At 45.2% G+C, this 12481-nt stretch overlaps 1 protein-coding gene across 1 annotated transcript in view; it reads right to left on the reverse strand.

Annotated features, from left to right (window-relative positions):
- LOC121296520 (tyrosine-protein phosphatase non-receptor type 6-like) overlaps positions 1-12481 on the reverse strand; it is a 39160-nt gene that overhangs the window by 10253 nt on the left and 16426 nt on the right. The window contains exons 2-3 of the mRNA XM_041222182.1: positions 2243-2365; positions 1116-1310 (exon numbers count right to left, since the gene is read on the reverse strand). Coding sequence (XP_041078116.1) covers positions 1116-1310; positions 2243-2365 — 318 coding nt within the window. The remainder of the gene's footprint in view (positions 1-1115; positions 1311-2242; positions 2366-12481) is intronic.

The following is a 12481-nucleotide window of genomic DNA, read 5'->3' on the forward strand; positions in this document are numbered from 1 at the left end:
GTGTGTCAGGTTCACAGGCTTGGATCAGTTCATTGTGTAAAATAAGGAGGGTGGAGAATCTGGTGCGTTACAGTTCCAACAAAACACGTTAATAATTCTGAATCATAAAACCGATAAAAAATATTGTTAAGGGGTCGTAAGAGTGTGTGTGCATGTGGGGGGGACAAATACATGTACTGCCCCCCACCCCCCCCCACTACGAAGAGTGGGTGGGACGACCCCCCCCTCCCCCTGGATCTGCGTCTATGCAGAGAGGAGAGTGAAAGGAAGGGGGTGAGAGGGGATCAGTGAAAAATAAACATGTAGAGGGGGGGTGAGAGGGAGGGGGAGGAATATAAGAAAGTTTTTAAGTGAGAAGAGGCTGTTTGGCCCATCTTGCATGTTTGATTGTTAGTAGCTTATTGATCCTAGAATTGACATTGACAATACCTTCTAAAATTTTGAATGCTTGAATCAGATCATCACGTAGTCTTCTTTGTTCAAGATAGATTAAATTATTTTAGCCAGTCTGCATGACATGCCTTTTAAACCTGGAACAATTCTGGTCGCTCTTCTTTGCATGCTTTCTAGAGCAGCAATATCCTTTTTGTAGCGAGATGACCAGAACTGAACACAATATTCAAGATGAGGTCTTACTAATGCATTGTCAAGTTTTAACATTACTTTCCTTGATTTAAATTCAACACTTCTCACTATATATCTGAACATCTTGTTGGCCTTTTTTTATAGCTTCCCCACTTTGCCTAGATGAAGACATTTCTGAGTCAACATAAACTCTTTTTCATATATTCCTTGGGAGCAGTGTAAAATACATATGCTGAGATGGGGAGGAGAGGGAGGGGTAGGAAAGGGGAGCAGTGTAAAATAGACATGCAGAGGGGGGGTGAGAAGGAAGGGTGAGGGAGAGGGGAGCGGCGGGGGTGTCTCATGGTCAGAACACTCGAGTTGAGAAACACTTGAGCTGCACTTTCCAACCGCAGAAAATAAGTGTCAAAAACTGAAATACAGAGAGAAAAAGGCAGAGGGATAGTGAGGGAGGGGGAGAGAGAAAGAGAGGGAGATAGAGAGAGAGGAGTGGAAAGATACTCTTTCTGCACAGCCCCCCCCGGTCTCACCTCTCAGAGGTGGGCTCGGAGCAGTTCAAAGGGTAGCGCAGCTCGATGAGGGTCCCATCCCGGTCCTGCAGGGTCCCGTGCTCTGTGGTGTAATACTCCACAAGCTCTGACAGCGTGGCAAACTTCTCCCCTCCGTACAGGTCATAGAAATCACCTGTGTTTTGGATCCGAATGTGAGTCACCAGCTCACCCACCCTGAGAGAAAGAGAGAGGGAGGGTCAGCTCCTTACTGCTATGAATGAAATGGAGTGGCACAGATGGGAGCTGGTTGACAGGCACACACACACACAAGCACACACAGGGAGCTGGTTGAGAGGCACACACAAACAGGGAGCTGGTTGAGAGGCACACATACACACAGGGAGCTGGCTGAGAAGCACACACACACATGTGCACACACACAGGGAGCTGGCTGAGAAGCACACACACACACAGGGAGCTGGTTGAGAGGCGCACACACACACAGGGAGCTGGTTGAGAGGGACACACACACACACAGGGAGCTGGCTGAGAAGCACACACACACATGCGCACACACACAGGGAGCTGGCTGAGAGGCGCACACACACACACACACACACAGGGAGAAGGCTGAGAAGCACACACACACATGCACACAGGGAACTGGTTGAGAGGCGCACACACACAGGGAGCTGGTTGAGAGGCGCACACACACACAAACACGCACACAGGGAGCTGGTTGAGAGGCACACACACACAGGGAGCTGGTTGAGAGGGACACACACACACACAGGGAGCTGGCTGAGAAGCACACACACACATGCGCACACACACAGGGAGCTGGCTGAGAGGCGCACACACACACACAGGGAGCTGGCTGAGAGGCGCACACACACACACACACACACAGGGAGAAGGCTGAGAAGCACACACACACATGCGCACGCACACAGGGAACTGGTTGAGAGGCGCACACACACAGGGAGCTGGTTGAGAGGCGCACACACACACAAACACGCACACAGGGAGCTGGTTGAGAGGCACACACTCACACAGGGAGCTGGCTGTGGTTCTGGCACACACACACACACACACACACACACACAGGGAGCTGACTGTGGTTCTGGCACATACACACACAGGGAGCTGACTGTTGTTAGGGTTACCTGACAGACAGGGAGAAATCTCCCTGGTTCTTGCGGCTTGGGCGGCATAAGAAGCTGCCATGCATTCCGCGGGATTTCAGCATCGCCTCAGCATCGACCCCACTGAGATCACGATGGAACCACCTGCCAGGGGAGGAGTGAGAGGAGAGAGAGGAATGAGAGAAGGAGGAACAATACACATATGCACAGTGAGGAGGGTGGGTTAGATTTTGCCTGTAATTACTGAAAATATGAAGGGGCAAAGTGCCCCGCCCCTGGGCTATTTATTTGTGTTGTATGTTGCATGTAGTGTGTTAATGTTGGTGTATTGTAGTTGGTACACTGTATATAATATATGTTATGAACACGAGTGATTTAAAATATATATTTATATTTAGGCACGAGGATTGCACAGCACTTCACGTGCAAGTAAAATGTAATAATATGTGAGCACGGGGAATTGCACTTTATTAATTCACGTGCAGTTTTACCGAGACTCCAATTGAATGATTGATTAGTAATCGAGTCTCAGTACAGCTGCATAAAAGCAACACGTTTTCACCCACTCGGGGTTGTGTGTTCATGAGTGGAGAACAGGTGTGAAGAGGAGATTTAAAATAATGTAAGAGAGAAATAGTAATTGCTAAGGCGTGCTGGAGGGTCAGCACGGTACTTGTTTGTTTAACGTTCGTCCACTTGTTTTGTCTGTTAGTACGTTTTGTTTGTCTATTTATTTTGGCCGCAAGTGCCGTGTCCTGTTTTGGTTACAACCTTTTGATTTGCTGTCTGTTTATCTATTAAATGCTGAGCGCAACCAAGCGCTCAGCTTCACCAAACTCCACCTCTCTGTGTCTCTTCTGTGTTGGTCCCTGTTTCTGGTCTGACGTCGCCCACTACAGCCGTCTTTGTGACAGCATCTCATTTATGAGCTAGGTACAGTTGCAGATGTGGTATGAAGTCCCTCACAAGGTGCTTAACTAGTCAAGGTGAATTCCTTCAGCACACCCCTAGGATGGGTATCCCTGCTAGCAGTGATTGAGCTGCACACTCAGGGACCAGCGAGTCAGACTGGGTTTGCTTCTACCTCCAGGCATGCTGGTCATACTGTCAGAATCAGCTCAGTGTGCCAGCTAGCTTGTTACCAACTGCACAATGAAACTAGTGTGTAGCCAGGTCCCAGGATATCAATGCAGTCTACAATCTAGTCTGTGTAGCTGCTGTCTAGCAAGGAATTCTCCCTGATGCACTCTACAATCTAATCTGTGTAGCTGCTGTCTAGCAATGAATTCTCCCTGATGCAGTCTACAATCTATTCTGTGTAGCTGCTGTCTAGCAATGAATTCTCCCTGATGCAGTCTACAATCTAGTCTGTGTAGCTGCTGTCTAGCAATGAATTCTCCTTGACAATAGAATATATTCCCAGCCCTCATGCTCAGAGATGTGCTTTGTTTTTGCAGTTGGAGATTTGGTCCTGGTTTCTCTCTGTCACTCATTAGATAACTTCCACCATCCTTTCTATTTACTGTGGGGTTACCAGTGAGCACCGATCCCATTGGTGCATCTCAAAATGAAACTCCTCCCAGCGTGCTCCCATTCTACCAATAGCAGCCTCACCCCATCAAAGCTGCTACCATTGACCTCAGTAATATAAACAACTATTGTAGTGTTAGTGTCTGTGTGTCTGCACTGCCATTAAATATCAGTTGGGAAGGGTATACAATAGTTAGCATACTATTCTACCAATGGCAGCCTCACCCCATTTTAGCTGCCCTATACTTGCTACCATTGCTCCTCAGTATAATACAGAACCACTGCATTGCCTCTGTCTGTCTGCATTTCCGTTGGAGATGACTTGGGAAAGGTACAGTTAGCATACAGAAGATCTATTCTACAATAGCATCCTCATTCCATTGTAGCTGCCCTATGCATTGCCCCGCAGTGTAATACAGAACCATTGTATTGCAGCTGCCCTATGCATTGCCCCTCAGTGTATGCGTGCCCCACATGTCATCCAGTTCCTATCCAGTTTAGCATAACCAAGGCAGAAGTGTTAAAGGGACTAGGAGCTCTTAAACTAAACAAATCCCCTGGGCCAGATGAGATCCTCCCAGTAGTACTCAAAGAAATGAAAGAAGTAATTTACAAACCGCTAACCAAGATTATGCAGCAGTCTCTTAACACAGGGGTGGTACCGACAGACTGGAAAATTGCCAACTTAATACCGATCCACAAAAAGGGAAACAAAACTGAACCAGGTAACTACAGACCAATAAGCCTGACTTCTATTATATGCAAACTTATGGAAACTATAATAAGATCCAAAATGGAAAATTACCTATATGGTAACAAGGTCCTGGGAGACAGTCAACATGGTTTTAGGAAAGGGAGATCGTGTCTAACTAACTTGCTTGATTTTTTTGAGGATGCAACATCGATAATGAATAATTGCAAAGCATATGACATGGTTTATTTAGATTTCCAGAAAGCTTTTGACAAAGTCACGCACAAAAGATTAATTCTCAAACTGAACGCAGTTGGGATTCTGAAACACATGTACATGGATTAGGGAGTGGTTAACATGTAGAAAACAAAAAGTACTGATTAGAGGAAAAACCTCAGAATGGAGTGTGGTAACCAGTGGTGTACCACAGGGATCAGTATTAGGTCCTCTGCTATTCCTAATCTACATTAATGATTTAGATTCTGGTATAATAAGCAAACTTGTTAAATTTGCAGACGACACAAAAATAGGAGTAGTGGCAAACACTGTTGCAGCAGCAAAGATCATTCAAAATGATCTAGACAAGATTCAAAACATGGCAAATGACATTTAATAGAGAAAAGTGTAAGATACTGCACGCAGGAAATAAAAATGTACTTTATAAATATCATATGGGAGATACTGAAATTGGAGAAGGAATCTATGAAAAAGACCTAGGAGTTTTTGTTGACTCAGAAATGTCTTCATCTAGACAATGTGGGGAAGCTATAAAAAAGCTAACAAGATGCTTGGATACATTGTTTAGCCACAGTATGAATAGCTAAACAATGTCTTGATGGGGTTGGAGCCTGGACAGTCTTGCAGTGTTTGTTATTGTCTTTGCTGTCTAATCAGTAGCAAAGCAGCCTAAAAATGACCCTGCATAAACTATATGCAAAACACAAGCTTTTGTCACACCTAAAAGTGCTGCTATAAATTCAGTAAAATTTTCAATAAAATTCATCATGAGATGAACTGTTCTTGCTTTTTGTGCTGCACAATGATTGTTTTCCTGGCTTTTGGGCATTATATTCACTTCTGAGCTCCAGAGAGGTATTTCCAACCTTTCTCTCTCTTTCTGCCACTGCCTGAACTCACAGTTATTGTAAATTGTTTTCTTTAGTTAAGATGACAATTTTCATTTAATTTGCTATTGAAATGACTGAGCTGTTCTTCACTGTATGTCTTGTCTAGACACTTGGTTCTCTGTCTTCCTGATCACTATGACATTTTGAAGGGTTCAATATAAAAGTGCTTGATGTATTCCTACTTGCTTACTAAAAAAGTAAATGCAGAAAGAAAGCTCATTGAAACCAAGCAGTACAAGCAGAGAGTAAACATGCTGCTCACTGCTCTGAACAACCTCCCTGCACTGCTCAAATAATCAAGAAAACAAAACCAATAGCAATCATAAAGACAACGACACAAAGACAGAATTATATCATATATCTGTAGAATACAAATGATATGTCATTTACCTATTTGAAAGTATAATTAAAGCTGTATTTGTTTCACTGTTATCACTGGTTTCACAATTAACCTATTGATGTAATATGTAGATTCCATGAAAATTAAAATTTAAGAAGAACTGGAGTCAATATGCATATTGTATCACTGAAAATAAATGCAGCAAATTCTTGCCTTATTGACACAGTACCTGTTACACTGCAATTAGGAACCTGGCAGCTGGTTTAGTTTGCTTCCAGTAAATGACTGAACACACTGCATAGTCTGCACAATTTCTTTAAAATGTCTTCAACAAAACACCAGCTGCATCATAGATCACAAATATTTCTGTCCAGTACCGGAAGAGGACATTTCAGATGTCTGTTGTTATTTTTTACATTTATTTATGTTTTTGCTGGAAAATTTACTCATGGTGAAAATAGAAATATTTTACAATTTAATATTTATTGTTTTTCAGGTAAGCATTTAAATATTTAGGAACATCTGTTGTGTAGTATCTCTACAGAACATGACCAATTTTGAATGTGACAATGCCATGTTTTCTGCTTTAATAAATATTGTTTATTGTGAAATATCTTGAAATATTTATTTTTAGACTGAAATGCAGTGAAAAAAGCCTTTTGTTACTGTCAAAAATATATAATTATAATACACACACACACACACACTCACACTCACACACAATAATACTTCAGAAATACAAGCAATGGGTACAGAGGTGCAGTCTCCTAAACTGTAAAGAATAGGTTGTTTGTTAACAGGCTCTCTGCTCTGCTACTGAACCACACTGAATTCTCTTACACAGCAACAAGCCTAATAATAAGACATGTTTATCTATGTTTGTGTGGGGCAGGGCCTAAGGGTTAATTCTTTAAAGCAACAGTAGCCTAATGAAACTACAAAGCAATATGCTGTGCCCTTTGAGGTGTGGAGCCCTATGCGGTCACATAGGCCTAAGGCCGGCCCTGAGTGCCACTGCCTGTCTGTCTGTCTGTCTGTGTCTGTCTATGTGGGTCTGTCTTTTTGTGCCCTTGAAGGTGATTATGTTTGCTGTCTCTGTTTCCGAGATGTGAGCTGATAAAACTGAGGAGCTGCGTGTTCATAAGCAGAGGTGGGTGAAGGCTCACTCAATTCTCATTTGCAAAACTCCCTACTTTTAGTAACAGATTAGCGCTGTGGGAAACATTACTAAGGGTTAGCTTACCATGGTTTGCTTATTAATATATTTTACCATACCTGTCTGTGCTTTACAATGCTTGCCCATGTTTTACCATGCTTTCATTGTGCTGTATTGCACTTTGTTATGTTTAAACTACGGGATACTGTTATTAAGTCCCATTTCGAGTGTGTGTTTTGCATGTCTGTTTCTGCAATGAAAGCTCTGAGATCAAGAGCAGGGAGTAACAATCCACTGAGAACTGCCTGACTCCCTCAGCACTGCTCTGTGCGGCAGCTCATCAGAGTGGGTTTCCCTTTCAAGTAGGGAATATTAACCATTATAAAATGGGTGTTTCCCTTGTAACAGAGTGTCACAAAGACAGCTGCAGTGGGTGACGTCAGACCAGAAACAGGAACCGACTCAGAACACAGGTTTTGGAATGGTGAAGGTGCTGATGTGCAGTTTAATAATTAAAGAGACAGAAAATTAAAGGTTTGTAACAAAAAACAGCACACTGCACGTGAGGCCAAAATAAATAGACAAACAAAACGAGTAGACACCAACAAAACAGGGTGGACAAACGTTACACAAGGACGGTGCTGGTGCTTCCAGCACTCGTAGCAATTGATATCTATAATTACGCTTCTCCTCTCTCTCTCTCTCCCGTTCTCCACTCCCGAACACACAACCTCGAATGAGTGGAAAACATACTGCTTTTATGCAGCTGTACTGAGACTCGATTGCTAATCAATCATTCAGTTGGAGTTGCGGTACAACTGCACATGAATTAATAAAGTGCAGTTCCCCGTGCTCACATATTATTACATTTTACTTGCACGTGAAGTGCTGTGCAGCCCTAATGCCTAAATACAAATATACATTTTAAACACTCATGTTACACAGACCCATTTATATCCCATGTACCAATGACTATACAGCAACATTAACACACAACATACAACACAAAATACACACAGGGACGGGGCACTTTGCCACATATAGACCCCTTGTGCAAAGCACACATGGCCTCAATGGCCACATCCCCCCTTAAAATCCCCAAAGTCCTGGGCCAAGAACAGGGACTTTAAGGGGTTGATGGGCAGCAGTGTTGCCAGAACCTAGGTTGCTACTGGCCATGCTGTCAGCAGATGTGCTGACAGTGGGACGAATCTCTCCTCCCGCTGTACCACTGGCAGCGGAAATGCTGCCAATGGTGCGGCTGTCAGCAGGCGTGCTGACAGCTCCCAGACTGACTCCTTCAGCCGGTGCAAGTCCAGCAGCGGAAAAGCTGCTGGGGTTGGTTGTCTCCAGACCTCCCCCAAGATCTCCGGCAGTGAAACTGCTGCGTGGGAAGGTGGTCTCCTGACCTATCTCCCCTGTGGCCAAGCAGAGCTGACGGCGAACCCTCGCGAAGCAGTTCCAGCGACCCAAGGCGAAGCAGAGCCAGCAGCCCCAGTCGATACGGAGCAACAGGCAACCCTAGGCTATGCGGAGCAGCAGGCAACACTAGTCGATGCGGTGCGGCTGGCAACCCTAGTCGATGCGGTGCGGCTGGCAACCCTAGGTGATGCGGTGCGGCTGGCAACCCTAGGTGATGCGGTGCGGCTGGCAACCCTAGGTGATGCGGTGCGGCTGGCAATCTCAGGAGATGCGGCGCGGCTGGCAACCCCAGGCGATGCGGCACGGCTGGCAAGCCCAGGCGATGCCAGGCAGGCATCCTTGGGTGAAGCGAGGAAGGGAGTCAGGACAAGCTGGGGTGCGGGTTTTGGCCCTCTTCTCGGCCACTGCAGCTGCACGGTTCTTCCCTGTGCTTCCCTCAGCAGCCTATGCAAGCATCTAGTCCCGGTCCTTCTGGTGAAGGGAGAGGCAGCTCCTGCTCCTCTCCCCCTGATGGTGATTGAGGCAGAGGCAGCTCCAGCTCCTCTCCTCGTGATGGTGGGGGAAGTGATACCAGCAGGAATTCATCCTCTGCTGGTGTGGGAAGTGATACCAGCAGGTATTCATCCTCTGCTGGTGGAAAGGGACCCAGCAGGCATTCACCCTCTGCTGGTTGACGGAGACCCAGCAGGCATTCACCCTCTGCTGGTGGAGGTAGCGGAGGCAGAGACAGCTCCTGCTGCTCTGCTCCTGGCGGTGGAGGTGGCAGAGACAGCTCCTGCTGCTCTGCTCCTGGCGGTGGAGGTTCCAGAGGCAGCTCCTGCTGCTCTGCTCTTGGCACTGGAGGAGGCAGAGGCAGCTCCTGCTGCTCTGCTCCTGGTGGTGGAAGTGGTGGAGGTGGGAAAGGCATGTAGTGTCCTAGCGACAGAGGTGGGAGTGGCGTGTAGACTCCTGGCGACGGAGGTGGGAGTGGTGTATAGTCTACCCTTGTTTCAGGGGACTGGTGCGGCTCTCCCTCTCTTGTAGGGGACTGGTGCGGCTCTCCTTCTCAGGGCGAAACCAGCAGGGTATTCTTCTTCTGCTGGTGGTAGAGGAGGAAACATCAGGTATTTTTCCTCTGCTGGTGGAGGTGGAAACAGTAGGCATTCTTCCTCTGCTGATGGAGACATGGGCTGTGGATGATCTGCCTTCCCCTTTGTGGGCTGTAGACGCCTGTGCTCCCCGCTTTTGGGCACTGGGTGCTCAAGCTCTTCCCACTCAGGCGTAGGACGTTCGGGCTCCTCATCCTCTGGCTACTGCTCTGGGCAGTCCTCATCCTCATGCCCATAAGCAATGCACAGGGTGCACCACCTTGGCTCCTTCTGCCTCCTCCTCGCCTTCCTCTCCTGGGCCGGTCATTCAACTGGAGTCTCGGTACAACTGCACGTGAATTAATAAAAGTGCAATTCCCAGTGCTCATATATTATTACATTTTACTTGCACACGAAGTGCTGTGCAATCCTCGTGCCTAAATACAAAACATTTTAAACACTTGTGCTTGCAACCCATATTTATATCCTGTGTATTTCATACATAAACACCAACATTAACACACTACATATAACAGAAAACACTTATAAATATAAAGGGGCGGGACACTCTGCCACACTGCTGAAGTTCTCAGGAGAGAACACACGCAGAGGGGGCACACCGGCGATGGTTGTATCGCCCTGGGTTCCTAGCCTTCAGGTGGAACTCCTCTGTGTCCTCCTCCTCCTGCAGTTGTTGCTGCCGCTTTCCTCTCCCGCTTCTTCTCCCCATTTCTTTATTATTATTATTATTTTTTTTTTTTGTAATTTTTTTTCCCCCACACACAAAAAAAAACCCCAACCATCTTTTTTTCCAAAAAAACTGCAGTCCCTGCTCTGGTCTGCATCTAGGAGGTGCTGGTAATCCCGGTTCTAACACCACGTGTCAGAAAGACGGCTGCAGTGGGTGACGTCAGAGCAGAAACAGGAACCGACTCAGAACACAGGTTTTGGAATGGTGAAGGCGCTGATGCGCAGTTTAATAATTAAACAGACAGAAAATAAAAGGTTTATAACAAAAACAGCACACGGCATGTGATGCAAAAATAAATAGACAAACAAAAGGAATAGACACTAACAAAACAGGGTGGACGAATGTTACACAAAACATGTACGGTGCTGGTGTTTCCAGCACTCGCAGCAGTTGATATTTATAACGCTTCTCCTCTCTCTCTCTCCCTCCCATTCTCCACTCCCGAACACACAACCCCGAGTGAGTTAAAAACACGCTGCTTTTATGCAGCTGTACCGAGACTAGATTGCTAATCAACCATTCAATTGAAGTCGCGGTACAACCGCACGTGAATTAATAAAGTGCAATTCCCTGTGCTCACATATTATTACATTTCACTTGCACGTGAAGTGCTGTGCAATCCTCTTGCCTAAATACAAATATACATTTTAAACACTCGTGTTACACAGACCTGTTTATATCTTGTGTACCAATGACTATACATCAACATTAACACACAACATACAACACAAAATACACACAGGGACGGGGCACTTTGCCACACAGAGACAGAATGATTCTTGGTCATAAATCTCCCTCCCGACCTGTGAAGGCTCTGTGTAAAGGGAACAGAGCGCCCTGGACTGGATGGCCAGACAATTCATTCCCAGGTTTAGGTGGAAGTCAGCCACCTAGAAAGGGGGCGGAGCTAAGGTACACCAAGTCTTCGACCCAGAAGTGAAGTGATGTGGCAGCCGCGGACTGGAGGAGCGGTTGCAATCTTTAACCAAGGGGGCATGATTGACGGTACATAAAGGGAATTAGCGAGTTGATCTGTTCTTTTGCATGGTTATTGCTGAACCGGAAGGAGGACGTAGTTGTTATCGTGAGTGTTTTGTTTGTTTTGTCTTGTCTAAAATGTACTTCTTTGTTGTTGTTAGACGGCTAACACAATCCAGAGCTGTCACTACAGGCCAACACAAAACCCGGACAACACTGCATTTGTTCACAATAAATTGTATTTTTCCCACAAGCACTACAGCACTCAGTTTGGACTGTTTGTGTTAACTGCGTATGTTTAAATACTGTTTGTTGTTTAGGGACTGAACCCGTGGATTTAACTGAGCAGTACACATTGTGTATTGCCAGTTCTCATTATTCTTTACTGTTGTCATCAGACTTTGGATTATAAATAAACCACCATTTCACCAGTACTTTGTTGTTTGTCATTGTCTTGAGCACTGCATCACCTCTATACCTACGCACTGCACACCACTTTGCCACACCCAAACTGAAAAACTCTATATCAAAGATTTCCGCCCAAGTAGGGAGATGCTGCTGAGGCTCCGCCCCACAACCATACACAGCAGCGAGCCCTACAATCATCGCCATTTTCTTTTTTCAGCCTTGCTGATTACTCCTGAGACAGATAAGTGTATCTTCTCTATATACGGTACCTATTGTTAGCACTTTTTAGCTTGCTTTTAAGTGCTATATATATTTACAGAATCGTTGAAGTAAAATATTATTTTGAGCTTTTTTTCTGTTGTTATTAGTCTGTGTTGGTTTCGTGGCCTGTGGCTCGATTAGCCGTTACTTCCAGGGATCCTAGTACATTAGACTGACTCGCTCTAGTTGGAGTATATAAAAAAAAATTTATTTTAATTTTATTGTGGATTTATTACATATAAATAAATATAAGAATATTTTGTGGACTGATTTCATTTCCACCAATGTTTATATATGTTTTTATGTTTTTCATTGTTACAGAGAGGTAAGTATTGAAAAATTTTGGAGCAGCTATTGTAGGCGTTCCTACTAGCAGCTCAATGCTGTTTTTGTACTGCTTCTGTAATGTTGTTGAAGCTGACACCCTGGGATCCTTCAAGAAGCTGCTTGATGAGATTCTGGGATCAATAAGCTACTAACAACCAAACAGCAAGATGGGCAGAATGGCCTCCTCTCGTTTGTAAACTTT

This window comes from Polyodon spathula, chromosome 21, assembly GCF_017654505.1.
Source record: "Polyodon spathula isolate WHYD16114869_AA chromosome 21, ASM1765450v1, whole genome shotgun sequence".
Lineage (NCBI taxonomy): Eukaryota > Metazoa > Chordata > Actinopteri > Acipenseriformes > Polyodontidae > Polyodon > Polyodon spathula.